The sequence below is a fragment of the Capricornis sumatraensis genome, chromosome 1, assembly GCF_032405125.1.
Source record: "Capricornis sumatraensis isolate serow.1 chromosome 1, serow.2, whole genome shotgun sequence".
NCBI lineage: Eukaryota > Metazoa > Chordata > Mammalia > Artiodactyla > Bovidae > Capricornis > Capricornis sumatraensis.
The window spans coordinates 249969877-249995925 of NC_091069.1; the positions used below are offsets into that span (position 1 = coordinate 249969877).

Genomic DNA, 26049 nt, shown 5'->3' on the forward strand with positions numbered 1-26049 from the left:
TTGTTTATCTTAAAATGTTATGGAATAACAGTGGTTACCTTGGTCGGGAAGATCTGCTGCAGAAGGAAATTGCACCCCACTCCAGTACTCCTGCCTGGAAAATCCTGTGGATGGAGGAGCCTGGTAGGCTACAGTCTGTGGGGTCAAAAAGAGTCAGACACAACTGAGCGACTTGACTTTCTTTCTTTCTGGGGCCATTAGGGGATGAGTGGATACCTATTATGCCTCATGAGCTCTACCTTACATGCATTCTTTTATTCCAGGACATACCGTGTGTTTTCTAAAAGCACGTACCAGCCTCAGTGAAAGAGCTGTGCATTGCTGTGGTTTTGAAGCATCTCGTTTGTGTCATTAGGCTAAGTACATCACATAGGCAGGCGTGATCCCTACAGCATCCATTACAGGGGGCGGTTCTGGATCAGAACAAGCTGCGCCCATGACATGAGAGCTAGGCAGGAGGAGGCGTTGACTGAAACTGTGGGGTCAGAGGCGGTTGGAGATGGATATTAACTCAGCATCTGCCCTCAGATGGTGGGCTCAGCCCAGCAAGCTGAACTTCTACCCGCAGACTCCTAGCGGCCCCAGCTTTACCACGTGGTGGCAGGGACGGGACAAGGTGCAGTGTGCCAGGCGGTGCAGCCAGAAGCCCCCAACGACACTCTGGACCTGAATCAGTCACGAGAGAAGAGCCAGACATCCGGTAGAGGGATGTCCTGTAGACATCAGGACCGCTGGCCTGGGCTCTCAAGTGGGTGGGCAAGGGTGTTAGGTCAGAGAACAGGGGGAGTGTGTGGTTGACCACCACGCCGCCCCTCAACTAGGGCCTGGATGGAAAGAAGCAGTACAGTTTGTTTGGGGACAGTGGGTGAAACTGGACTACAGATGGGATATTCAACAATATGCTTATGTCGGGGTTAAATTTCTCAGATACGATCATGGTATTTTACGGTCAGTCAAATGCCCAGATTCTGAGGAGACATAGGCTGAACTATTTCAGAGTGCATTTTCATCAAATATTCCAGAAGAAAATTTTAAATTTAGCCCATAAACATGAAATATAAAAATTAAATTTAAATATTCATATGTATTTTTGTTATATAATGTTAGGTTAATGTGATTGGTAGAAGACTTTCAATCATAATAAATTATATTCTAATAAGCTTCTGTAGAGGAGGTACAGTGGAAATACAAAATCAAGGAGAAAATGGAATGCATTTCTTGACTTTTAAAGAAAAGCTTACTGTTTTTGTATTTTGAAAATGGATGGTGGTGGTGGCTATCAAGTCACGGCGGCATTTAGATCCCACCGTCTACACTTAAGAGAAAAACGTCCCTGACTTATGGTGATTCAGATCATGATTTTTGGACTTTCCAATACACATTCGGTGAAAATCATACTTCAGATTGTGAATTTTAACCTTCTCCTAGGCTGGTGGTGTGCAGTCAAGTCCTCTCTCTGATGCTGGACAGTGGTGGCCACAGCCCCGTCAGCCCCACCATCACGAGGGTGAACAACCCGTGCTGGACCCAGATGCCATCCTGTTTTTTTACTTTTAGTACAGTATTCAGTACATTAAAAGAAATATTCAGCACTTTGTTATAAAATAGGCTTTGTGTCAGGTGATTTGGCCCACTGTAGGCGAATGTTGAGGTGGGTGGGGCTCAGCTGTGATGTTTGGGAAGTTAGGTGTATTAAACATATTTCAACTTAATGACGGAGAAGGCAATGGCACCCCACTCCAGTACTCTTGCCTGGAAAATCCATGGACAGGGAAGCCTGGTAGGCTGCAGTCCATGGGATTGCTAAGAGTCAGACATGACTAAGTGACTTCACTTTCACTTTTCACTTTCATGCATTGGAGAAGGAAATGGCAACCTACTCCAGTGTTCTTGCCTGGAGAATCCCAGGGACGGGGGAGCCTGGTGGGCTGCCGTCTATGGGGTCACACAGAGTCGGACACGACTGAAGCGACTTAGCAGCAGCAGCAACAACTTAATGATATTTTCAACTTATGGTGGGTTTATTGAAATGTAATCCTGTTGTAAGTTAAGGAAGTTCTATATATTTAGGCTTTCCTTTAAGTGTATTTGTTTATTTATTCATCTGGCTGTGCCGGGTCTTTGTTGCTGCATGTGGGCTTGTGGCGAGCAGGGCCTCCGCGCTAGTTGCGGTGTGCAGGCTTCCCTTCGTGCGGGCTTCTCTTGTTGTGGAGCACGGGCTCTAGGCCCACAGGCTTCAGTAGTTGTGGCCTGTGGGCTTAGTTGCCTCACGCCGTGCGGGATCTTCCCGGACCAGGGATCGAGCCTGAGTCCCCTGCATTGGCAGGAGGATTCTTAGCCACTGGACCACCAGGGAAGTCCAGATCTGTATATTTAAAAAGTGAAACTTCACAATATACCAGAATTTATACCCCTTGCATATTTAAACTTGGGTTTAAAAATGTAGAAATTGACTTACAATTTGTCTGGTGATATATTTTTTTTATTTAAGATTTTTGCTGTGGAGCATTTTTAAAGTCTTTATTGAATTTGTTACAACATTGTTTCTGGCTTATGTTTTGGTTTTTCGACCGTGAGTCATGTGGGGTCTTAACTCCTTGATCAGGGATCGAACCTGCACCCCCTTCATTGGAAGGAAGTCTTAACCACCGGATCACCACGGAAGTCTTGTGATATTATATAGTTTTGAAAATATTTTCAAGGGGTAGGCACAAGCCAGTGCCCTTGGGAGCTGCTGAGTTGATGCTTTCCCCCTTGCTGGTCTGTAGGCCTTGGGGGGAGCTGGGGAGGATGTGAGCTGAATGGGCAGCAGGGTTTCTTCTGCAGGGGGCAGGGCTGGTAAGCCCACTGTCATTGAAGGGCCCCCAAGTTAGCATCTGTGACTGATGTGTTATTAAAGCATTCAGGCCCGGGTGGCCCAGAGGTGGTGGGCGAGAGGCAGGGATGCCTAAACAGATGGTGGCCACTGTGTGCTCTCATGGGGGGTGGATAAGTGGGGGGCCTGAACTGCAACTGCTAATGCTCCTTAGAACAGGTCTGGCCCACATCCGGGCACTGGGGACAGGCTGACAATCTAGGCCAGTGGCCAGCAGCAGGGGGAACAGTCAACGGCAACCAGAAATCCTGGGCAGGGGTGGGCAGCCATTCCAGACGGGGGTGCGTACTTGCAGCAGCCGGTCCAAGAAAAAGGTGTGGCTCATAGGGCCTCTGTGGATGGCCGTCCTTGACCAGAGATTCAGGGGCTGGACTGGGACTGGCAGGTGTTAAATGGATTCCTGAGCAGAGGGCTGTGTCCACACAGAGGCTTGTAGGGAAAGTGTGGGGCCAGAGACTGCACACCTGCTGCCGTGAGCAGGTGCATGGGTGAGCGGAGAAACTGGAGATGGTGCTCCCACCAGAGGCTGGACGGCAGCCGGACTGGGCCCACAGATGGATACCATGTGAGCCTCTCTATGTGAACCTTTAGAAAAGGAAGGTTGATCCAGTGCCTGAATGCCAAGAGGTCCTCGCAGGAGTGGGGGAGCGTTGACGGGGAAGGGGGCGTTGGAGAAGGCGGTGTCCGGCCTCGGCTCCTTCCTTGTCCTCCTAGCGTCCTGCACGTGGCCGCAGACTTCACCCCCCCATACCCCCATGCAGCCACTTGGCACCCAAGGGCAGACGGAGGGCACCTTCTAGAGTCATGTGGCCTGGTCTCCCATTCAGCAGTGGGGCCGCTTGTGCCCTGGAGAGCCTGGCATGGCCCACCCTGGAGGCTTCCCGAGCCTGCTCCACCCTCACCCCAGAGTGTGGGCACCTCTCTGGAGGACGTAGAGCGGCGGCCAGCGGCTGCCAGGCTGTCCTGTGCCCAGCTCTGTTGTTTCTGTCCACAGCAGGATTTCAGGGCCACTCACAGAACAAGTACAGCCATAAAATGTGAGCTTCTGGCTTCACGTTTGAAACCAAGAAACCAAACTGGTGTTGAAGGGAAGGGAGGGAGAAGCTAACTGGGTCCCTGGGAGTTACCCTGTCTGCCTTAGACCAAAACAAAGGCTTTTCAGCTAAAAAAGTCCACAATAGCTTGTGAGTTAAAAGGCATTAGTTGAATGTTTTATAGTGATTTCATGTGTAGTTTTTATTTTTTAAATAAGATGCTAAAACAAGAAAAGAAAAATTACCCGTCATGCCTTTAGCTAGAGATAACATGCTGCGCTGTGCTGCACTCAGTCGTCTCAGCTGCGTCCAGCTCTTTGTGGCCTCATGGACGGTAGCTCGCCAGGCTTCTCTGTCCGTGCAGATCTCCAGACAAGAGTAACTGGAGCAGGTTCCTGACCCAGGGATTGAACCTGTGTCTCTTACATCTCCTGTGTTGGCAGGCGGGTTCTTTCCCACTAGTGCCACCTGGGAAGCCAATCGCTATTGATATTTGTATGCATTTTTCTAGTCTTTTCTTTCTTGTATATATGAGGGTGTGTGCATGGTGTGTGTGTATGTGGTATGTGTATATGGTGTATGCATGGTATGTGTATGAGGTGTGTGTATGTGATGTGTGTGTACATGGTGTGTGTATTTGGGGTGTGTGTGTGTGGTGTGTATATATGGTGTATACATGGTATTTGTGTGCATGGTGTTTGTGTATGTGGTGTGTGTGTGTATACATGGTGTGTACATGGTATGTGTGTGTACATGGTGTGTGTATATTTAGTATGTGTGGTGTGTGTGTATGTGGTGTGTGTGTGTACACGGTGTGTGTATATGTGGTGTTTGTGTGTACATATGTGTATATGTACATGGTAGGTGTGTGTACATGTGGTGTGTGTATATGTGCTGTGTGCATGGTATGTGTGTGAGGTGTGTGTGTGTGTGTGATGTGTGTGACATGGTGTGTGTGTATTTGGTATGTGTGTGTGTACATGTGTGTGTGTGCATGGTATGTATGTACATGGTGTGTGTGTGTATGTGGTGTGTGGTGTGTGCTGTGTGGGTGTATACATGTGTGTATGTGCATTGTGTGTGTATACGTGGTGTGTGTGTATATGTGGTGTGTGCATGGTGTGTGTATACATGTGTGTATGGTGTGTATGTGATGTGTGTGTACATGGTGTGTATGTGGTGTGTGTGCATGTGGTATGTGCATGGTGTGTACATCGTGTGTGTGCGTGGTGTGTGTACGTGGTGTGTGTGTACATACATGTTGTGTATATATGTGGTATGTGCATGGTGTGTGTGTGTGTGCATGGTATGTATGTACATGGTGTGTGTGTATGTGGTGTGTGCTGTGTGCTGTGTGGGTGTATACATGTGTGTATGTACATTGTGTGTGTATACGTGGTGTGTGTGTATATGTGGTGTGTGCATGGTGTGTTTATACATGTGTGTATGGTGTGTATGTGATGTGTGTGTACATGGTGTGTATGTGGTGTGTGTGCATGTGGTATGTGCATGGTGTGTACATCGTGTGTGTGCGTGGTGTGTGTACGTGGTGTGTGTGTACATACATGTTGTGTATATATGTGGTATGTGCATGGTGTGTGTGTGTGTGCATGGTGTGTGTGTGTATGTGGAATGTGTACCTGGTGTTGGTGCGTGTATACATGGGGTGTGTGTATGTGGTGTGTGTGGTGCCTGTGTGCACCATGTATCAGCTCCCCCTCTGCCCCACATGTCCATCCGTCACTCTCAGGAGGGAAGGGCCTGAGGGTGCTGTGGGAGCCACGGATCTGGGCTCCGGCAGGACCACTGTGGACCTCTTCTCCACTCGCCACCCCTCACCCTGGGGTTCCTGCGCCCTGCTGACCGCTGCCCTCTCTTTGCAGGACGGCGATTCTCAGTGAAGGACCCTGCACTCGCTACTGAGCTGTGGCCATGGGCCTGCTTGCCTTCCTGAAGACCCAGTTCGTCGTGCACCTCCTCATCGGCTTCGTCTTCGTGGTGAGCGGGCTGGTCATCAACTCCATCCAGCTCTGCACGCTGGTCCTCTGGCCCGTCAACAAGCAGCTGTACCGCCGGCTGAACTGCCGCCTCGCCTACTCGCTCTGGAGCCGTGAGTACTGCCTGCGCTGGGCATGGCATGGCGCGGGGAGGGGTCTGGGACAAGGACAGCCACAAACAAGCCGGCACAGGGGCCCGTGGGGGTTAGTGCTTGTGACGATGAGACAAGATGGCCGTGGGCTCCGCAGTCTGGAACTAGGGGGCCTCTCCTGGCCGTGAGGAATGTAGGGGGTGCTCAGCCTGAGCCCTTCACTGGGCTGAACCATGCGATGTCCCAGTACCCAAGCCTCTGGACCCACAGAGACGGTGGCTCCGTGTGGTCTCACACGGTACCCTGGACACCTGAAAACAAGCACCGTGTCAGCGCACCACTACTATGCCCGACACCTGCCAGCATGCGGCCAGTCACAGGCCTCCAAACCCCAGCCCTGGAGCACTCCCCTCGAGTGGCCTGTTATCACGTGCAAATAATACTTCAGCATCTCTCTCTGGACCTACCTGTCTCTTAACTAAATGTTCAGGCATGCACAGGTGTTACCTGTGTGCACTGGTGATGTGTGTGCATTTGTGTGTGGAGTCACCCTCAGCTGTCAGAGACTAGCAAGCACGGTGATGACCCGCCGCTGGCGAGGGAACACACTGCGGGTTGGGGTTCCCAGGCACTTCTTTGGACCCGTAACAATCAGCAACTTAAACAGTTCTATTTTTTGACCCAATTATTCCACCAAATAAGAATGTAACCTAGAAAGATATCTATAAAAGTATGTATATGCACAGATATATTCATTTTTCCAGTTTTATATTAACTAATATAAAAATGAGCAGCCAAAATGCCCAGTAACTGTGGTGTATCCACTGGATGGAGGCCCACACGGCCTCTAAGACCAGCAGGGGGTCTCTCTTTCCTGGTATAGAGAACCAAGTTCAAGATACATTTTTAGGTGAAAACAGAAGCTAAAAAAACAAAGTATAGAGGTGCTACCATGATTTACTTTTAAAGACACGTGTGATATGTCTGCACTGGCGTGTAGCTGTCCCTCCTTAGAAAGTGTAGAAGTCAGAACAGAAAATGTGGCTGTCCCGGGAGTGGGGGTGGGAGGGACTCTTGCTGCTTTTTCCATACCGTGTGCAATTTACTTAGCATAAGAACACCTTTCTTTTACAATGGAGAGCAGGTAGTACCCATTTTATGTCCTATGGGAAGTGGTGAGTCTGTGCACTTGCCCCAAGACCTCCCCCTCCCCAGTGTAGGAGGGCAGCTGAGCAGGCAGTGAGGTGTCCAAGTCCAGGTGTGCGTGCCCCAACCAGGGCACAGCAGCCCCGCCCATGCTTCCAGCCATAAACAGGTGAAGGTTTCAGTTCCCAGCTGCTTTTTTCCAAAATAAAAGGCCGCCTTCCCGTGTGTGAGAAGGAGAATTAGAAATACTACCACGCAGAGCACATACCAGCGTCGCCAGGGCAGATGGGTACACGCCTGCAGGGCAAATGCTGACTTGTGAAAGTCACAGCCTCCACTGACAGTAGCATTCTGAAGTCAAAGCACTTCTGCACAGCCAGACTCTGAGTAAAGCTGGCTTTTTTAAGGCTGTAAATAAAGGAAATCCCTCAGCCACACCCCCGCCTCTCCGCAGAAGAGGATGCTAAGATGGAGTATGAGCACTGCTTCCCAGGGCCCCGCCTTGGCAGCTCCCAGAGACGGGCTGGGTCTCAGCCAGGACCGTAAAATTTGCCGAAATGAGCAGACTGGCAGTGCCCATGGGGGTCAACAGAGGCAAACAGAAATGTGCGTTTGGCCTGAATTAGTCTCTAATTCAGTAGAATCACATAGATTGAAACAAGTCATATATGAACTCAAGACAATAAATATACAACGGAAGATTTAGACAAAAGACTACCCAAAGTCCCCAGATTTGAAGAAGAACCAAGGAGCACTTCTAAGCATGAAAATTGTAATTATAATAATTTTTTTTAAGAAAAAAACTTAGTGAATCTTACATCAGATTAGACACAGCTAGTGAGCAAGTGGGTGAACTGGACAATAATATGAAGCGCTCACAGCCTGCAGTAGAATGGCAAGGTGAAGACTAGGAAACAGGAGCTAAAGCAGGTAAGGAGAGCACGCAGGTTTATGAAACGGGTGTTGGACTCCTGTCCCTGAGGAGTGAATAAGGAGAAGCACTGTTGGAGGAGATGGTGGCTGAGAATTTTCCTGAAGGGAAAGTTCAGTGGTAAGGACTCAGCACTTTAACTGCTGTGCCCCAGGTTCAATCCCTGGTTGAGGAAATAGATTTTTTAAGCCCCATGGCACAGCTAAAAATAAAAAATTGTCCAACTTGACCATGAGCAGAAGAATCATGCCGTCAGTCCTGTCTGCACATGTAGTCACCTGCCATCCACGGGGAGACGATATATCTCGAAACAGGCCAAGCCACCCTCAGGCCATGCTGGCCATTGGTGGGACAGAGCCTCCTCAACACACCGCCTTCCCACAGCTGGCTCTGCCCCAGGGGGCTTGGAACATCTGCAGAGGGCTGCCTGTGTCTGTCTGTCTAAAAGCTGGTTCCTCCTTGCGGCCCCCACCTGGGCCAGACCTCTTGTTCTGGCCAGAAAGGCCCGGGTCCTGAGCGCTGCCAGGTGAGGGTGTGCACTCACCGTGGCTTGTTCACAATAGCCAGGATGTGGAGATGGCATCCATGTCCATCAACAGACCAACGGACAAGCAAAATGCTGTCCATATGGACAATGGAGTACTACTCAAGAGGAAGGAAATCCTGCTGTTTATAACAATATGGATGAACCTGGAGGGGATGACACAGAGGGAAACCAGGCAGTCGCAGAAGGACCAACACTGCCTGATTCCTCCTTCGAGGGATCCACATGGCCAGGCTCAGGGAAGCGGAGCAGAGAACGGTGGTGGCCAGGGCTGGGGGAGGGGCAGTGGTGAGCTGCGGTCAGATGGGTGGGAAGTGTCTGTTACCCAAGAGGAGTGAGTTCTAGAGCCCGCTTAGGGCCTGGAACCCACAGTTAACAGGACCGCACTGTGCACTTGGATATCTGCGCAGAGGGAGGCCTCAGGTTGAATGTCCTTACTGTGATAAGGAAGGACGTTTCCTCGTTCCCAAGCAAATTGCTCTAGAGGCAACAGCCTTAGCCACCGGCTCTTCCTTGACCAGCTGACACATGGAGGCTTCCCAGAAGGAAGCCGAGGAGGCGCAGGAGCAGGCCATCACCAGGCTGCTCGTGGGTCTGTCCCAGCCCTGGGGCCCTGCCACTTGGGGAGGGGGTGTGAGTGGGGGCGTTGGCAAGTCCCCGGCAGCCACCTGTGCTTTCAGAGGGACAGGTCAGCCTAGCATTGGGCCTCTTTTTTCTTAAATAGCAATAAGGAAGTGAAATTCACCCACTTAGAGTGTGGAGAAGCTTTCCCCATGTTCCCCCCACCCCCTGCCATCTCTCCCCTACCAAGCCCCACAGTCACTGGTCTACTTCCTGTCCGCATGGCTTTGCCTGTTTTGTGTGGTTCACGTGATGGAATCATGCACTGCGTGGGCGTTGTCTGACTCCCCACACTCAGGGCTCCATGTTTCCTGGGTTCATCTGTGTCCTGCTGTGTGTCAGGCCCATGTTCCCACTTCGGCTGAACGATGCTGCCCTGTATGGACGTGCACTGCCCGTTTCTTCATCAGTTGTCGCCCTTCTGGGCTGTTTCCACTCTCTGGCTTTGTGAATAACACTGCCACGAACATCCGTGTTCAAGTTTCTACACCGACATCTGTTCTCATTTCTACTGGGCATCTCCCTGGTGGTGGAATTGCTGGGTCATCTGGTTACTCTGTTTGGAGCATAGACGCAGCTGCCCTGTTTAGCTGACACCTCCACCTGCAGCACTGGGCGTCCCAGGGCCTCTGATCCTCGCTGGCACGTGCTATACGTTGTCCATCTATTGGATGACAGCCATCCTGTGAGTGTGACGCAGTGCCTGCCTGTGGCTTTGGCCTGCACTTTCCTGGTGACCAGAGATCCCAAGCACCTTCTCGTGTTGGCCATCTATAAATCACCCTTGAACAGTATCTGTTGAGGACCTCTTGTCTTTCTGTTCCTTTATTCGCAACTTGAATGTTGGATGGAAGTGGCCGGGCTATCCCAGGGGCATAGTTTGCCCCTGTTGGTGGGCCTCCATCTCCTCAGGGCCCTGGTCCCTTGATGGAGCTTATGGCGAGTGTGTCCTGGAGCTGACCCCTTCATGGCCCTTCCTCTCCATGGTTTGAGAGTGTGCAGGCGTCATCTCAGAACTGGCCTTCCATCCAGTCCCACCTCATGTAAAAGAGGAATTTGAGACCCCAGTACATGCAGGGAGCTGTGTGTCTCCCCACTTCTGCCTGGGCTGGTGGGGACCTTCATTGGGAAGGAGAAGCCAGCCCCCGTGCCAAGTCCCATCCTGCCCCCCGGCAGCCTCTGAGGAAGCCACAGTTGTCTCCTGCCAACAGGGGAAGCAGGCCGAGAGCCCACTGGCGAAGTGCTGGGCAGTCCTGCCTCTTCAGGCTTCCCAGGGCTGGTCCTCTCTGAAAACCGATGGGTTGGTGTCCAGCATGGAAAGGACAGGCCCTCTGAAATCCATCCTGAGCCTGGGAGCTACACTTCGTGGTCTGAGGCCACCCTTCTTAGGATGCCTGGCCTTGGTGGGTGTGACACTGCCTGGCTGGGTGCCCAACACCTCCCCAGCCGCCTCATCTGGGGACAGAATGTGTGCCGCCCCATGGGTCCAGAGCACGTGTGAAGACCATAGTCGTACATGATGATACAGGTATCCACCTCAACCCTTTGTAAAGAGTAGCGTGGATAAGAGTAACAGTGCTTAATACATCTCAACCGAAGACCCCCCCAGAGGGGAACTCCGGTTTTATTCACTTACTTCTGTATTTTGGAGCTTCCTCTGAAACTTTCCACAGAGCCCCGGACTTAGTTTTGGGGGGCTGAGATTGGAACTCCACCACTTTTTCTCTGAGCTTTGGGAATAATAATAACAATAACTCAAGTTGTCTGCTAGAATCTGATGTCATTTATAGGCAGAGTGCCTGGTATACAGTTGGTATTCAATACCTTATAATGAAATAATAATAATATAATTATGGTGCTGTATTCTCTTAATAAGTGAATGTCTTGTTCACCATCTCATCCAATGGGTTATTTGATTTTTAAGAAAAGTGAAGATCTGATTTTTAAAAATATATATTTTAAATTAAGTCCTTTAGATATGTTGATTACAAAAAAAAGTCCACCTAAAATGGGTTTCCTCTTCCATTTCTTCTGGCTTTTTTTCTTTTTTTTTGGCTGCTCTGGGTCCTCGCTGTGGCACACGGGCTTCCTCTAGTTACCATGTGCCAGGGGCATGTCCTCTGCATTGCAAGGTGGATTTCTAACCACTAGACCACCAGGGAAATCCCCCATTTTTTCTGCTTCCATTTGACTTCTCCCCTGACTTTTGCTTAGAGAGATAATTATAGGTTTAGAAAACTTAATTTATTACACACAAACCATCAAAACTCATTTCCAGCAGAAAATCCCAATCTGGGTGATACTGTGCAAGCCCCGCCCACGTCGGGGAGCAGGGAGGGAGGGCTGGCCCGGAGCGTGGCAGTCTGCACCTGGCTGACGTCCTGCGTGTGTCCACAGAGCTGGTCATGCTCCTGGAGTGGTGGTCGTGCACGGAGTGCACCCTGTTCACCGACCAGGCCACGGTGGACAGCTTTGGAAAGGAGCACGCAGTCATCATCCTCAACCACAACTTTGAAATCGACTTCCTCTGTGGGTGGACCATGTGCGAGCGCTTCGGTGTGCTGGGGGTAAGCAACGTAGGGGTCCCAAGGAGGGTGTGGGGTGAGCGACATGGGGTCCCAAGGAGGGGCTGGCATGGCTCCCTGGGGGGTCTGAAGTCTCCAGGGCTCTGAGTTTTTGTTTGCTCTGTGTTTAGCCCCTGGTCCCTCTGAGCTAGGCGTGTGAGCATGGCTGACCACATGGGTTCTGGGACTGCAGGCTGCCCCAGGGCTCCCTCCTGAGATTTCCTTTGCAATCCTTCCCTGTTGGCTCAGCTGCCTCAAATGAGAAAGGCTGAGGGGTCCCCTGCAGGGAAGCCCAGTGAGTGGTAGCCCTGGCATCATCCTCAGCAAGCCCCCAGCCTGGCAGCCAGAGCAGCCCTGAAGACCCAGTATACCCTCTATGCACCTATCCTGCCCACGCACACGCCTACCAGCATCGGGCACCCTCTAGGCTCCCCTCCTGCCCACGCACCCGCCTGCCAGCATTGGGCAGATCTGCCCATGGATTCTCATCTAGTGGCACCTGCACTCTGGGGCCCTGCCCATCCCAGTGGCATCATGCTCAGTGTCAGGGTCTCCCGATGACAGCCAGTGCTGAGGGCTGCCTGCAGGGTGCTGCCCGTGGGGACTTCGTGGCCATGATGCACCAGCTGCTCCCCCTCCCTCCAGAGTTCCAAAGTCCTGGCGAAAAGGGAACTGCTCTACGTGCCCCTCATTGGCTGGACGTGGTACTTTCTGGAGATTGTGTTCTGCAAACGGAAGTGGGAGGAAGACCGGGACACCGTCATCAAAGGCCTGAAGTCCTTGGCCAACTACCCCGAATACATGTGGGTGAGTGAGACAGCGGGGCAAGGCCACACAAGCTGTGTTACCTTGGGCATCAGGAATGCAGCCCAGGTTATTAGTTGTAAAGCCAACAAGAGCCTCTGAGCTCCAGGGCCACGGCCCCGCCCCATGCACCTGCGGGCATGGGAACCGCTCTTAGACCACCTGCTTCCACCTGCCCCAGATGGGCCCCGCACATCTGGGCCCACACAGAGGAGATCCTGCTGGGCTGAGTTGGGAGCACCCCTGGAATGTTAGCGGAGAGTCTGCCCAGGCACCCAGGCTGTTCTGTGGAGTCAGATGTCAGGGCAAGCCCTGTGACCCACAGTCCTGTGGGTCAACGTGGACTTCAATTCCTAGAAGGTTTGCACTGCACTTAAAGCAGCCACCCTTCAAGGGCAGAGCAGGGCCTGGTGGGTCCTTTCTGACCCCTTGGTTGGAGTTTGACGAACAGCCATCTGAAATGATCGGTATCAATCAGTTTGAAATCAGTTCTTTCTGATTCTTCTTTCTGGTCTCTGACGGCAATTATTTGTGAACCGGCTGTTTATGCATTCGGTGTCTGTAACTCACATTGAGGCAGAGGGCTGGAAGATTTTGTTTTCCACAAGCCACCCGGAGGCTGGCGCCCAGGGACAGCGAGTCTCACTTCTCCCCAGGACGTGTCTTTTCACTCCCTGGGAGTAGGCGCAGTGCTGCCACCATCTGTGTACAGATGTGACTGCAGCATCTCTAACTGGCCTCTGTCCCCCACCATGTCCTAGTTCCTCCTGTACTGTGAGGGCACACGCTTCACGGAGAAGAAGCACCGCGTCAGCATGGAGGTGGCCGCTTCCAAGGGGCTGCCCGTCCTCAAGTACCACCTGCTGCCTCGGACCAAAGGCTTCACCACCGCGGTCCAGTGCCTCCGCGGGACAGGTAAGAGCTGCCTGCCCTGACCACCACCAGCCCAGACTCCCGGCAAAGTGAGAAATGAAATCAGTGATTTGCCAGAAACCAAATCAGTGAGTTCTGTGTAAAATACAGAATGCCAGTGGCATTAAAAGGAGATCTGAGTTCGTGGATTTACATGTTGTAAGATTCTCATGTCATTTTTTGAGGTGATAAAATACTAGTTAATGGAAAACAACTAAAGTGATAATTTTAAAAAAAGTATATACCTGAAAACCTTATAAAGGAAAAAAATATATATCCAATTAATCCAAAAGGATGGCAAAATCAAAGAAAGGGACAAAGCACAGGATGGATAGGAAACAGCCAGACAGTAACTTTAAACACAAGTGACTCAACTAAATGCCCCAATGAGAGATGGGAACCCTCACAACGGGCATCCAGGTGGAGAGCCACGGTGGGCCAAGCTGCCGGATGTCACCTGTCACCCTCTGCGCCCTCCCTGCAGTCACAGCTGTGTACGACGTCACGCTGAATTTCCGAGGAAACAAGAACCCGTCTCTGCTGGGGATCCTCTATGGGAAGAAGTACGAGGCGGACATGTGTGTCAGGTCAGCTACTGCCACCGGGCCGGGGCTGGCGGGGGCGGGGCCAGGGCCGACGGGGCGGGGCCGGGACCAAGCCAGCGTGCACCTTCTGCTCGGCTCCTCCCCTCTCCCGGATGCCCCCACGTGGAGGTGCTGGGGCATTCCACCCTCTAGGACCCGCGCATGGTGGGGCCCGTACAGAGCAAAGGAGGCTGCGTGAGGTACAGGCAGAAGGTTCCAGAAGCTCCAAGGGAGGCGTGATCCCTCCCCTTGGAGGGAGCAGAGGCTTTTGGGAAGAGGCTTTAGAGAGCTAAACCTTGGGCAGTGAGTAGACTTTTCATAGGCAGAAGGACGAGCTGTCCCATCCTCAGCGGCATGCCCATGTGGTCCCCTTTTCATGGTGTACGGCCATCTAGACCACCTGGGAGTGATGGTGGGGTCAGGGCCGTGTCCTCGCTGAGTCGGCAGGCTCTATCCTAGCCAGCCTGAACCCCCTTGGCTTCGAGGCAGCCAATACGGGGGCACATCAAGCTGGGTAACACAGGGCTGCTTGGGATGGTGGGATCCATGTCTGTAACAAAAGTCCAAGGCCGGGGACTAGAGTTGTGTGCGAGGCCTTCCTGTCTCACAGCCACACTCTGGCCTCCACATTTCTCTGCCTCAGGAAGAGAAAACAAACACCCACAAAGTCTGGCGGGGGGTGGTGGTGGACACACAGTAGTGGCCGCCAGCGGTTGGTGATTTTTCCGGGGCCCTGCAGGTCCCCGTCCTCCTCAGGGAGCCCTCGAGAGGCAGATCTTAGTCTAGCCCCTGGGTAGTAAGGGGCTCTGGGCATCCCAGATGCCCATGGTCAGAGCCGGCGGGTGGAAAAGCAGCTGGTGGAGGGGGGACCTACCTGGTCCAGCTCCAGGCTGGTGCTCTCGCCTGCCCCCAAGCTGCACTGCCCTCCGCGTGGACATTCAGCTCCAGTGGGAGAGGACTGGTGCTGTCATCTGCTCTTTTTCTCCTTTGTTGCAGAAAACGAGGGGCTGTATTCAGTGTCTTAATAGATATATTCTTAGAATTTTGGAAAGTTTCAACTTACTGCTTTGTATTGTGTACCGTTTTGGGTGTTTTGGGCAAAAGCAGTATTCCAATGAGTCCAGAACATATCTGTAATCAAATAAGTCAAGGTTCACATGACCCAGTGGAGTTTTGCTTCATTTTCCCATCCCCTACTGAAGAAGATGCCCCAGGGGCCTGTGATTAGGCAGGGCCACGGCCATGGGGATGGTGCCTTGAGGCTCTCCTGTGTCCATGGCTGGCTGTTGGGGCCACCATCCTCAAAGTGGCTTGAGTCGACTCTAGGAGATAGTATTCATATTTGTCTCATCATTTAAAACTCTTACATACTTCATGCTTCATACAGCAGACACACAACAGAATCCGTATGTGGTATCTGTGCAATTAGGGGAGAACAGTCGGTTGAGTTTGACGCTGTGGGCAGTCACCTCTCTGCAGACAAACCTCTCCTGACTTCCTTTCTGTCCCGAGGTGGTGCCTGTGACGAGTCCTTCAAGTGGCACCTCTCTCGGTGTGGGTCTGGGGACTCCTGCAGTGCCCCACACCTTCCGGGTCCACAGAGCTAAACCGTTTTGTTTACTAGGGGGTTAGCAGTCTTCTTCTGTCCTCTGAGTGCACAGCAGAGTCTCCTGGAGGCTGCGTGATGTGTGCTCAGACGTCCGATTGCGTGTGCTTGTAAAAATCCTGTTTACATTTTGAATATGGTAAAATGGATAAGTACAACCCACAAAGTTCTCAACTTTTAGAGAAAAAAAAAAAAAAAAGTTGATATTCCTTCAACATAGGAGATTTGCCTCTGGCTGAAATTTCTCCTCTCTTCTCTCACCCTGGGCCCTCCGACATAGGCAGTCAGGCCCAGCAGCGGTCCGCTGGTTAAGTGCGCTTGGCGGCCCCTGCTGGCGATCCTGAGGTATTGCAGTGCCCTGGAAAGAGATCCTGGTCTTAACAGGTAGACACCTCCCATCCTGGGGCTGGTAATTCAGCTGGTGATCCGGTTTACACATAAGCCACTGTCCCAGTTGAAGTCAGCAGTTTGTTAGGTGAGATTAAATTTTCAAACTCTCTTCAGCTTTTCAGGCAAGTAGATTTCATTTGTGAAAGATGAAGTTTTCTTTGCCTCATGAAAGACACTCTCAGCGATGATCACATCCAAAGATGAACTGCAAGACCAAACCTCCTGCTGAGGCTAGTGAACAGTCAGCCTGCCCAGTGGAGCTAACTGCTCCTGTCCATGGGGACACTCCTGAAGTGTTCCCGTGCAATGCTTCAGCGCTCCTGGACATTTGAAGCGCCTGCTGGGGCCCATCATGATCCCCCACAGTCCTCCGAGGCACGGGACACTGCTCGAGGGAAAGTTACTTTGACGTTTGTGTGTTCTTAGAAATTGAGAGTCAGATTTGAATAGAAAAGGCAGGACTTTGAATAGAAAAGGCAGGACTTCATAAACTGTACCAGGAGAAGGTAAAGGGGTCTCACAGAAGTTCCTGATGCACAAGAAGTTACTTTTCCCTGTTCCAGTTTGATATCATCTGGTAATTTACTTCGCTTTCAATCTTCTTAATGAAACAGGAGATTTCCTCTGGAAGAGATTCCACTGGATGAGAAGGAAGCAGCTCAGTGGCTTCATAAACTGTACCAGGAGAAGGTAAAGGCACCCAGCTCCCCCCACCTCCACCCCTACCCTACCCCTGGGGTCTCACAGAGGTTCCCAAAGGGGCAGCTAACAGGGCAGGCAGGTAGCGCGCCGACTGCCTCTAGAGACAGGCATGCTGTGCCACTCTCAAATTCTTCTTTCCAATCCTTTTCTGCACCTTTCATTTTTCCTAACTTTCAAGAAATTAACAAACTGGAGAAAAGTATACTGGATATCACAGTGCTTGTATAACCATTGCCAATAATACCACATTTGTTTCATTTTGTGTGTGTAACAGAAATTGTAGGTATGCAACACACATTATATGTGTGTGTGTGTATACATATGATTTAATATGTAAAAGACACACTATAGATGACAGGACAGCCTTCTTGGTGACCCCACCCAGCCCCTCCTCCATTCCCCTGACATGTCTCACCCCTGACTCTTCGGTTTGTTTCATACACACAAACATACAGGGCACTAGGTTCTCATCTTCAGCAACAGAGAGGCCTAGATAATCAGAAAGCCTTTCTAGTATAAAATGCATACCCTTTTATAAGGATTTTTACCAAGTAACAGGAGCTTCCCAGGTGGTGCAAGGGCAGAGAGTCCACCTGCCAATGCAAGAGACACAGGTTCCACCCCTGGGTCGGGAAGATCCCCTGGAGTAGGAAATGCAGCCCACTCATGTCTTCTTGCCTGGAGAATCCCATGGACAGAGGAGCCTGGTGGGTTCCTGGTGTCGCAGAGAGTCAGACATGACTGAGCCCATGTGCAGCAGCAACCAAGTAATGTATGAAACATAAACCTTCAGAGGAATTTAAGCAAACTTTTAAAACTAAAAAATAAAATGCATATCCTTTTAAATGCACTGACAAGTGCTAAAAAAGAGTAAGGGACCTCTCTCAGGAGCGAAAGAGGACGTGGGACCAGGAGTCAGCTGGGAAGGCTGTGAGTGGAAGCTCGCGGAGTCTGTTGGTCTGCCCACCCTGTGGTTTTATGGAAACAAAAGACATGGATTTGACCTCACTCGGGGCTGGAAGTTAGAACTGAAGACCCTTATGAAGCTGGGACCCTGTTGGACTTTCATCCTCATGGAGGCTAAACTGGAAAATGAACCTGCCAGCTCAGGGAGTGACTCTGAAGCTTACCTTTCCCCTCTGAGTCTCGAAACATCTCCCTGGTGATTCATAATCACAGCGCTGTCCTTAAACATGCGGGGGATTGACGTCATACTAACAACATAGTTCAAGAACAAAATTAAAATATCGGCATAAAAAAGTGGCTCCAGGTGAATCTCTCCAGAGTCCCTGAGAGAAGCGCACGTAAAGCTAGACGAGCACGACTCCAGGCTCAGCTGCTGAGACTTCTGCTGGAGACACGCTCGTAACCGGGACCCGCCACGCATGAGCACAACAAGCAGACAGAAAATTAAACCCTCCCGAAGCTTCAGCTATGGAACTACCACCAGGCAGAGACTCAGGTCAGCTTGCTTGAAATGACTAAGCAAAAAGGAAGGGATTGAGGACTTCCCTGGCGGTCCAGGGGGGAAGAATCCGCCTGCCAATGCAGGGGTCATGAGTTCAATCGTGGTTCAAGAAGATTCCATGTGCCTTGGGGCCGCTAAGCCCATGTGCCGCTACTGAGCTCATATGCCACAACGACTGAAGCCTGTGCACCCTAGGGCCCATGCTCTGCAACAAGAGAAGCCACTGCAATGAGAAGCCCGCACACCACAACCAGAGTCGCCCCCACTCACCTCAACCAGCGAAAGGCCGCGTGCAACAGCAAAGACCCAGCACAGCCAAAAATAAAAATTAACAAATATTTTTTTAAAAGAAGAAGGGATTGAAAACAAAAGAGTAAGACCGATCAAAAATGGAACAGATTTGAGGAAAAACCAAGTAAGATATACAGGCATGAGAAATCTAGTAATTGACAGTAAAATCTTAGTTAACAGATTAGATAGAAGATTTGATACAGCTGAAGAGAGAATTAGAAGCTGGAATCAAGACTGCTGGGAGAAATATCAACAACCCAGATATGCGGATAACACCACCCTCATGGCAGAAAGTGAAAAGGGACTAAAGAACCTCTTGATGAAAGAAGAGAGTGAAAAAGCTGGCTTGAAATTCAACATTTAAAAAATTAACATCATGGCATTTAGTCTCATCAGTTCATAGCATATAGAAGGCAGGAAAGTGGAAGCAGTGTCAGACTTTATTTTCTTGGGCTCCCAAATCACTGCAGGTGGTGACTGCAGCCATGAAATTAAAAGACGCTTGCTCCTTGAAAAGAAGGCTATGAAAAACCTAGACAATGCAGAGACGTCACTTGGCCGACAAAGGTCCATATAGTCAAAGCTACAGTTTTTCCAGTAGTCATGTAAGGATGTGAAAGTCGGACCATAAAGAAGGCTGTGCATGAAGAACTGATACTTTCGAGTTGTGGTGCTGCAGAAGACCCCTTGAAGAGTCCCTGGGACAGCAAGGAGATCCAACCAGTCCATCCTAAAGGAGATCAGTCCTGACTATTCATTGGAAGGACTGGTGCTGAAGCTGAAACTCCAATACTTTGGCCACCTGATGCGAAGAGCCAACTCATTGGAAAAGACCCTGATGCTGGGAAAGACTGAAGACAAAAGGAGAAGAGGGTGGCAGAGGATGAGATGGCTAGATAGTACTACCGACTCAATGGACATGAGAGGAAACTCCAGGAGATAGTGAAGGACGGAGAAGCCTGGTATGCTGCAGTCCGCGAGGTCCCAAACAGGTGGATACAACTTAGCAAATAACAACAACAAAGGTTTTGAGGAAATTACTCAGCACATATCACAGGGGAAGTGAACACATAAAAGGAAAGTTAAAAGATCCAGGGACTAAAAAGATGTCCAGAATGTAACAATTAGAGCATCCAGAGGATAAGGTGGGAACAGCGATGAAGAGCAGTTGTCAGGGATAACCATAAAACCTCCAGAGTTGAAGAACATGGGTTTTGTCAGGTTCAAGAAACACAAGTCAGGGATGGGATAGATTAAAATAATGTATGTACATACATATGTGTACACATGCACACAAATATACATGAAATAGAATAAACAGAGAACAAAGAAAATAATAACAGCATAAACTATTTAAGCAGAAAACAAAGCTACAAAAGAGGAATCCAGTGCACCAAAAGATTTTCTTTAAACCTATTAATAAAATGGAAAACCTTGGGCAAGGCTGACCAATTAAAAGAGAGAAGGAATACGGCGTGTGCCCGTCCCATGGTGGATGGGCAGAAAGACGTGTGCATGAGGGTGCAAAGGAGAGTGTGTCTCTGGATCAGGGTTAGTTTTTAAAAGTTGGAACCTCTTACAAAGAGTGATATCTCCCAGCAACAGTATTTGCTTATTTAGCAGGAAGTGAGAAATAATCTAAAAGTGCATTATTAGAAAATAGATACATTATGTTTAGTCATTTGCTGGGATACAGTTAAAATGAATGAACTGCATGCATATTCTTAGTCTAACTGAATCTTGAGAAAGCAGGTGTATGAAAAGCAGACTGCGGTAGGCGTGTGGTGTGATGCTACTCACAGAAAAGCACACGGCACAGGAGCGGTCCCAGACACTGTCATAGAGGTGCCCATGCACGGGGTGCAGGCATAAATCCTCCTGGGGAAGGAGAGCACACTGGCCTTTGGGTGTGTGAGGAATGGCTGACAGGTCGGGACGGGAGAGACTACCACCATCTGCATCGTCTGCTTAGGGGCAGGCGGGCAGAGTGGAGCGGGCTGAACGAATGGGCTTGAAAATGTTCTGGAACCCCACGGGAAGGGCCTTTGGGGTGGGGGGGGCACATGTGGGCACCCTGAGGTATCCTCATAGATGTAAGGGTCGCAGCTGCTCCTGAGCTCTCAGGCCTATGGCGCCCGCCCCATGCCCCCTGGGTTGGCAGGGGCAGCTGGTGTCTGACCACACATTGGAAGAGGCTGTGACACTGGGTATTTGTCAAGACCCCTGCCCTGTTTTTAATGAAATGCCAAACACAGCTGAAGAAGCTAAATGCAGAAAATAAAAAAGAAAAAGGTGAGAGGTGAGACCCAAGCCCCTGAGGTGATGAAGATCATGTGGGTGTTCTTTCCAGACTTGGTCCCAGACACATGCCTCGTCATACATGTTTTTATTTATATGGAATTGTATGGCACTTAGGTTCTTCAGAAACCCAGACTATCGTGAGTGTATGTGCTTGCTGGCACGTGATGTGTCACAGCCGCAGAGAAGTCTATCTCGGCATCTCGGCTGCTCAATCAGGCAGCTGCCGCTCGATGTTTAGCGTGGCCCCATCTCCCTGTCGAGGATGCTTTCACGTCCTCACCTGCTCCCTGTCCTGCCATCATTAGCCGCCAGGACACGAAGGAAGGAGAGGTTAAGCAGTTTTCTGTGCATGACACAGCTGGCGGGCCATGGACTCCCAGCAGCGGTGGCTGCCACCCTTGCTCTGGAGGTGTCGCCAGAGACGCTGCAGTCCTGGGGCTTGGAGGTGCCTACTGTGTGCCAGGCACGGGCTGATCATTTTCCTAGGAAACTTGCCTGATCGGAGGGTTTATGTTTCTCAAGCTTTTGATAGAAGCCAACCACAGATGAAGGTCATGTCAGCTTCATCCCGTGGCCTGTGTCATGTGGCCCATCCACTTCAGGTAGAGTCATTTCTCGCTTTTGGGTTAGGACAGCCGCACATGAAGGCCACTGTCCGGTTGACTCTTTCAGGATGCACTGCAGGAGATATATAACCAGAAGGGTGTGTTTCCGGGGCAGCAGTTCAAGCCCGCCCGCCGGCCGTGGACGCTCCTCAACTTCCTCTCCTGGGCCACGCTCCTCCTGTCTCCTCTCTTCAGTTTCGTCTTGGGCGTCTTTGCCAGCGGATCCCCCCTCCTGATCCTGACGTTCCTGGGGTTTGTCGGGGCAGGTAATGAAGGGGAATGATGGCGCGGCTCAAGGGTGGGAGCCTTCGGTGTGCTGGTGGCCATGCCCAGGCCTGGAGACGGTCACCCGGCAGCCGGGGTCCAGCCCGAGCCTTGCCAGCCTCAGAGAGCAGCTCTGACCATTGAGCCACAGGGCCATCTCTCCAGAAAGCTGGCCAGCCGGCCTGCCACCTGCCTGGCATCTTGGGCCAAGAGCTGCGTGGGGAGGGTCCTGGCCACTGGGTTTGCACTTGGGCAGTTGGGGGCGTGGGCTGGCATGCTGGGCCGAGGTTCCCCAGGACACTGCCATCGCTCGCGCTGTAGCAGACTCAGGGGCACTACGTGTAGGGCGCTGCAGGCCTCAGTGGGCCCACACCTACCGCTGCTCCCCGCTACCCAACCCCACAGTCTGACTGGGTGGGAGAAGGGCAGAGGACCCGCGCCTCGCCCCCAGGAAAGTCTGAGGTCAAAGGCAGCCCCCCACCCACCCACCCAAAACGACTTTTCCAGCTTGATGGCACGGCGATCAGCTAACCTAGCCTTTTTCCTGTTTTAAAGCTTCCTTTGGAGTCCGCCGACTAATAGGAGTGACTGAAATAGAAAAAGGCTCCAGCTATGGAAACCAAGAATTTAAGAAAAAGGAATAATTAATGGCTGTGATTGAACACACAGAACCTGACGGTGGTATCCAATTAACTCAATTAAAAACACCACATCTATAGCGGGACAAAAAGACACTTAGAAACTATTTTTCTTATTAACTGGTGACTAATATTGACCAATAAAACTTGAGCCAAGAGTAAAGCGGTCGGCAGACCTGCAGATGGAGACGCCAGCCTCGCCCCTGCGCAGGAGAGCCGGGCTGGGCGCCTGCTCCGGGGGGGCGGCCGTTCCCGCCCCCAGGGATCCGGGGGCTCACCTGGCCCGAGGGAGGCTTTGGAAACGTTCTCTTCTCGCGCTTAGATCCCGTTTTCGGTTTTTATCAATTTTCTTGGGAATTTCCCCCGGCCCTCGCCTCTTCCCCTGCACCCCCTGCGGACTCTCCACCCTGCTCCCGCTGAGAACTGTGTGCCTGGGTCCCCAGGCCCCCAGAGCACCTACCGGCCGCTACCAGCCCGCACCCGGCCTCCGGGCGGCGGGGACGTGGCCTGGCGAAAAGCACACTGGGCGGGGCTGCGACGGGACACGCCCCCTCCCCCGGAGCGCCTACCTAAACCTGCCTGCTGACACCTTGAATCCGTTTTAAAGCGAGTGGAGCCAGCGAAAACGTGGTGAGATGTCGAATTCTGCCCACGCCCGGAGCTTAGCTCCGGTCCCCCTTGCTCCCAGCGGACAGCGGCCTTTCATCCCACCGGGGGCAGGGCCGCAGGGGGCCGGCCCCCCACCCCCGGCAGGGCCGGTGCGCCAGGGGCGCTATGCAGGGCTGGCAGATACTTTGAAAAGGCGGTGCAACATCACCCTGTCTTCTAAAGGTGATTGGAGACTGTTCACTCGGAGCTTTTTAGAGGTTTTGTTTTCACAGTTGACCTGATGGAAACCAGAGGTGGGGAGCCTTCCCCACTCCGTCACCTCCCTTCCAAGCAGGTGCGTGTGTCCTGGAGGATGCTGGCCTTTGGGGGAGGCAGGGGAGTCCCTAGAGTCCGGGCAGCATCCTCTCCAGCCTGCAGCCAAAGGGAGGTGTTTCGTGCACTCTCGGGCCTCTTGGCCTGGCGGGACTGGAAGCCTTGGGGTTGCCCAGCAGGGTGGGCGTGGGCCGCCCCTTCAGCTCCGCCACCCTCCTGCATCCGACTTTCTTCTTAAACTTTCAACTTGCTTTTTTAAAGTCACACTCCCCTCATCTTTTTTAGCAAGGGAAAGAAAAAAATGGGTGTTATCTCTGCTGTCCTGTAACCAGCATTCAGAATAGAGGCAGGTTGAATTTTCTAGGGGGGGAAAAAAAACAAAAGAAGAATGGGCAAAATTATAAACCAAACTGGAAAAAATAATTATGCATTGGCCCTAAGTCTGAATTCTGGGGAGACCTGTGGAAACAGCAGATTGCCTTTACAGTGATACTATTGAATTCTGGGTCGGTGACCTTGGTGATGGCACCAAGGTCGCAGGGGTGTGACCCACAGTTCTGTGCTCCCTCACAGTGCTGTGAAGGCACACACGTCCTCTCAAGACTGGGCACTGAGACAGTGTGGAAGGGAGCTACCCTCTGCCACAAAGCTTGCCTCCCGCTTCCCTTCGGGCGTGGAGCCTGACACGCAGTAAGGCCACTTCCACTTGGGTGAGCGGCTCCCGTAGATCTTGTTTTTCTTCACACAACATGCTGCTCACCTGTGTGTGTGTGTGTGTGTGTGTGTGTGTGTGTGTGTGTGTGTGTGTGTGATTTGCTAATCCACTCATCCCTGAAGACCTTAAAGAAAGAAGTTGAAGGGCACTACTGTGAAGCTACATTACCTGGAAAGTGCAAATTTAGATCTTTTACCGTTTAATTAATAGTTCTTGCTTCCCAGCTAAGTTCCCTCCCCTTGAAATTGATACACAATATGTCAATTCTATACTGAGTCAGTAACCAGCTGTGAAGACTCCTGGGTGAATGGAGATTGAGACCATGTGTAGGTTTTAAATCCCAGCGACTTCCTTCTGATTTAACGAAGATTAGCTTGTGCATTTGAATACCAAGCCCTTTGAGAGCAATAAAAATTACACCATGAATGTTTGCTTTTTTTTTTTTTTGGAGGGGTGGATTTTGCTTTTCATCCACTTCAGAGGGAAGAGGGGGAGGCTCCTTTAGTTTTTCTAAACTAATAAATCTCAGAACAGTGCTTTTCTTATTTCTTTTCCTTTAACTCCTTTGTTACTGATGTTCTCATTGTCCCAAATCAGGCTGAGTGTTGGGACGGTCCTCCTGGTCACAACCAGGGAAGGTGTACTCCAGATTCAACACACGTGGCCCCAGGTCGGCTCGGGTGGGACCAGGAATCCACGGCGTTGGCTGACCGCTCTGCCAGGGGAGGGGTTTGCTGAGCCTCTGGGGGTGTAGCTCTGTTGCTGCAGCAGCTTCCAGAGCCAGCCCCACTCCCTCTGGAGAGACGAAAGGCAGCAGCTCCAGGCCTTGGGTCCCTCCCATGGGTGCCTGATGAAGGCCAAGTTCTGAGTCCAGGCCGCTGGATGGTGTATTTCTCAGCTCAGGCCCCAGCGGCCTGGACTCAGAACTCGGCACACGTGTCCTGGTGCCGCCTGGCAAGTAGAGTCTGGGTCCTGGGCCCTCCTTGTGTGTCCAGCCGTCCCTCTGGGGGGCTCCAGGGGCTTCTAGGGTGCCTGCAGCACTGTGACCTTGTGACAGGCGCCCCTCAAGGTCCTGTGACAGCCCTGGAGCAGGTGAGCAGACGCTGGGGAAAGGCTTACCTGCTCAGGGACTTTTAACCCCAAAGAAGTGACCCTGGTCATCAGCTCCTTGGTGACAGTGTGCTGGATGCACAGCCCTGTCTGAGCCACAGCCCCCCGCTGAGCAGCAGAGTCAGATTGAAGAGATGGTCTCTGTATGAACTGCTCAGTCATGACTTGACTTGAATCAGCGACATGAGTAGTACTTGCTTGTGAAGGTGACGCAGGCGTGACCGCCTGCCAGGGCAGTTTGGAGTCTCCGCCTTGTTTGCCCTGTCACCCCCGACCCCTGTGTGCGCCATGGCCTGAGCTCTTTCTCACTCTCAGTTGCTGAGCACCGACATCCACCTGCAGAAGAGTGGTGCACGCAGTTACGTACAGGTCAGGTGCTGTCTCCAAGCTGTCCACACCCGTGTGACCCCCGTTCGTGTCAGGTTTGAAGAACAAGTCCCTCTGCACGTTGCTTTGTCTCTGCCTGAGACACCTAGAAACAAGCCACACAGAGTCTTCGGAGCCCGGCTGATTTTCAGCTGAGCTGACCGACCCTTGTGTACCATGTGCTGTGAGTTTCTCACCACAGCTGCACGCAGCCCTGGCATGCACCGTGGCATGCAGCCCTGGCATGCATGGCAGGTAGTGGTGCCTTTTGGTTTCCCCTGGCAGTGTAACCAGGCGTAGGGGTTAAAACCATCAGCCCAACATGCCCACCTGCTTCCCTCTCAAGACAGCATGTCCCCCTCCACGTGCCTGCCCCTTTCTAACAAGTTATCTCCCAAGCAAAGGCAAGCCTCTCCCCAGTGCCCTTGGGGCCAGCCACACCCCTGACACCCCCGGACTTGTCCTGGGCCATGAGTGGTGCTGCAGGCAGGCAGACTTTCCTGTGGGTTCCACATCCTTGCATGTCAGGGCCAGGACACAAATACACTGGGACCTTTTTTGGGTAGGT

At 51.6% G+C, this 26049-nt stretch overlaps 1 protein-coding gene across 1 annotated transcript in view; it reads left to right on the forward strand.

Moving 5' to 3' along the window:
* Nucleotides 1–24408, forward strand: part of AGPAT3 (1-acylglycerol-3-phosphate O-acyltransferase 3) — an 89333-nt gene extending 64925 nt beyond the window's left edge. The window contains exons 3-10 of the mRNA XM_068965049.1: nucleotides 5793–6019; nucleotides 11638–11807; nucleotides 12450–12611; nucleotides 13370–13523; nucleotides 14005–14107; nucleotides 16715–16790; nucleotides 21535–21733; nucleotides 22287–24408. Coding sequence (XP_068821150.1) covers nucleotides 5842–6019; nucleotides 11638–11807; nucleotides 12450–12611; nucleotides 13370–13523; nucleotides 14005–14107; nucleotides 16715–16790; nucleotides 21535–21733; nucleotides 22287–22375 — 1131 coding nt within the window. The 5' untranslated portion in view covers nucleotides 5793–5841 and the 3' untranslated portion in view covers nucleotides 22376–24408. The remainder of the gene's footprint in view (nucleotides 1–5792; nucleotides 6020–11637; nucleotides 11808–12449; nucleotides 12612–13369; nucleotides 13524–14004; nucleotides 14108–16714; nucleotides 16791–21534; nucleotides 21734–22286) is intronic.
* Nucleotides 24409–26049: the final 1641 nt, after the last annotated feature.